General features: G+C 42.4%; 1 protein-coding gene across 1 annotated transcript in view; it reads left to right on the top strand.

The window, feature by feature from the left end:
- Window positions 1-2,500, top strand: part of LOC122246527 (uncharacterized) — a 29,793-nt gene that overhangs the window by 26,976 nt on the left and 317 nt on the right. Inside the window, exons 22-25 of the mRNA XM_086545473.1 lie at window positions 1,145-1,299; window positions 1,585-1,662; window positions 1,793-1,796; window positions 2,069-2,263. Coding sequence (XP_086401599.1) covers window positions 1,145-1,299; window positions 1,585-1,662; window positions 1,793-1,796; window positions 2,069-2,263 — 432 coding nt within the window. The remainder of the gene's footprint in view (window positions 1-1,144; window positions 1,300-1,584; window positions 1,663-1,792; window positions 1,797-2,068; window positions 2,264-2,500) is intronic.

The following is a 2,500-nucleotide window of genomic DNA, read 5'->3' as shown; positions in this document are numbered from 1 at the left end:
AATTTCTTTCTTTCTACATTTCTTTCTATCTAAGAATGTACCATTTTTTTCTACATCTCTTTCTCTCTCTCTCTCTGCTATTCCTCAGTCACCGCCGGGCCACACTTCTAGTTCATGTAGAGACAAAAGGGGAATAAAGAGTCACTTATTTATGATGCATCTGCCATTGCATGACCCTGTAGCCTTCATTGTGAGCCTTACAAGTGCCCAATTCGCTTAGTAGTAGGCATTTATTTTTTGTGGACACTCCCCAAGGTACAGTTGATCCTCTACTTCTCTTTCCCTTTCCTGCAGTGTCAGTCCGTCACAAGCATTCCCAACAGCCCACTGCACTTGATAATTCATCTGCTGATTTTTTCAAGTATTTTTTATCCGAACTCTCCATGTCACTGTGATATGAAAAAAAACATTAAAACGACCATGATGCAGTGGACAAACATACACACGCGCGCGCGCGCACATGCACACGCACAACACACACACACACACACAACACACACACACACACACATATATATATATACATACATATGTGTGTGTGTGTGTGTGTGTCGTGTGTGTGTGTGTGTGGTGTTGTGTCGTGTGGAGTGTGTGTGTGTGTGTGTGTGTGTGTGTGTGTGTGTGTGTGTGTGGTGTGTGCGTACATATCTATCTATCTATCTATCTATATGCATATATAATATTTAAAAAAATAATAGATATATATATATATATAATTATATATTAAATAATATATACTATTATATATATATATATATAATAATATACTATATATATATATATATATGTTTCATATTACACACAACATATATATGTATATGCCTTTTATGCTTTTTAGAGAAATAGAATTTCGGGGTAATATGCATCAGGGTGGAACCTAAAGTGATATGCCCTTGAAAGCGGTGGGTTCACCTGAATGATGATATATTAGTTGAGTCTGCCAGCGTGTAGCTGTGAAGATCTTCAACAGAAAAAGAAAAGTAGATAATCTTACTGGAGGTTGGGTCTGTAATTCGACAGTCGATTGGCTTGGAAGAAGCCGAATCAACCGGCTGTCATGAAGTCGCGTCGTGGCATTCAGTCCCTCGACTCTCTGAGTGCTGAGAAAGGACTACCGGTTTAGGGCGAGCGTCTGTGGCCGCAGGTCTAAAGACTGGGCGCAGCAAATCTAAGAACTCTAAAATCTCCAACGATTACTGCGCTTTCGGGATTATAATTCGCTTGAATGTGGAAGAAGAGAACCGCTGCTGTTGCACTTGCTTTGGCAGCATAGCTTCAAGAGAGGACACGAAGGCTCCGGTATTGGAAAAGATCAGTCTAGTCGTAGGAGTCATTTGAATTACCGCAGTAAATAAAAGGTAGGAAAAGAAGTTGACTATTAATGGCACATAATCAAGAACCATCTGCCTGATGTCTAGAGCGAGTAACGAATGTTGGACTACGAAGTGAGGCTACCCAGGGCCTCTTGGCTGGAAAATGTCCGGAAATTTACTCAAAGAGTAAAATAATAATTGTCCATGAAGACAGAGAGGGGTTGAACTTTTTAAATGGCTTGCTTTAACAAGGTGCCATTTTCCCCCTCAGTGCAGGAAAAGGCTGCTGAAGCACAGAATGCCTAAGATTACACCCAACCCAGAAAACACGGATAGATCCTTTGACGAGGTTGGCATGAGAAACACCTCGCCTTTCGTCTGAAGTGTAGAGGTCAAAGGGTAAATGAGCAACGGAGGGCCTTATCCAAAAAGGACTTCTTCAACAGTAAATGCTATTGACCGAAATGGTCTTGTTTCAGAAGGGTGTGGGAAATATCTTAAAGGTTTTATTCATTTGTAATGAAGTACAGTGCATCACCCAAACATAAAACTATGAAAGAAAGCGGAGATTGAAGTGAAGTTTGGATTTCAATCTCTCTTCGGTATATTTTGTCGAACTCACTTTTTGGGGAGACAGAACACCCCCTTTTACCTTGTCGCTCCCTCCCGCAGTGAAAACAATACTGAATCTGTAAGAAATACGAGAGTTTCTTCCTGGTCTGTCCCTCCCCTGCTTCCACCTGCGCCTCTTTCAGCGTGCCTCAGCCTTCCCCCTGAAGGGCCGGCACGGGTCTCCAGCAACTACACCGGCGGGCGCGTGGAGGGGACGGCGGTGGAGTACACGTGCCTGGCGGGCTTCTACGACCCGGGCTCCGCGACGCCGCCCACTTCGGTCACTTCAGTGTGCGAGGGCGGGAGTTGGTCGCTCGAGACGCTGCCGTACTGCGGAGGTAAGTGACATTATGCCTGTATAGATACGTGAATATATGATGCATATTCTTTATAATGCTTCATGATATACCTTGGATATAAAGTACAAGATCTATATTGTGATATGTGCTCCAGTACTATTCTAATCATAATGAATTTTAGAGTCAATCTTTTTATCTTTAGAACAGAGCATTTACATGGTCGAGATCAAAGATTAAATCCATTGAGTGTGTGCTGTTAGCAAACTGGTCAAATAA

This window comes from Penaeus japonicus, unplaced genomic scaffold, assembly GCF_977035675.1.
Source record: "Penaeus japonicus unplaced genomic scaffold, GWHDUDI00000001_assembly GWHDUDI00000002, whole genome shotgun sequence".
Taxonomy (NCBI): domain Eukaryota; kingdom Metazoa; phylum Arthropoda; class Malacostraca; order Decapoda; family Penaeidae; genus Penaeus; species Penaeus japonicus.
The sequence above is the reverse complement of the archived record's forward strand: the minus strand, read 5'-3'. Positions and strand labels throughout refer to the sequence as shown.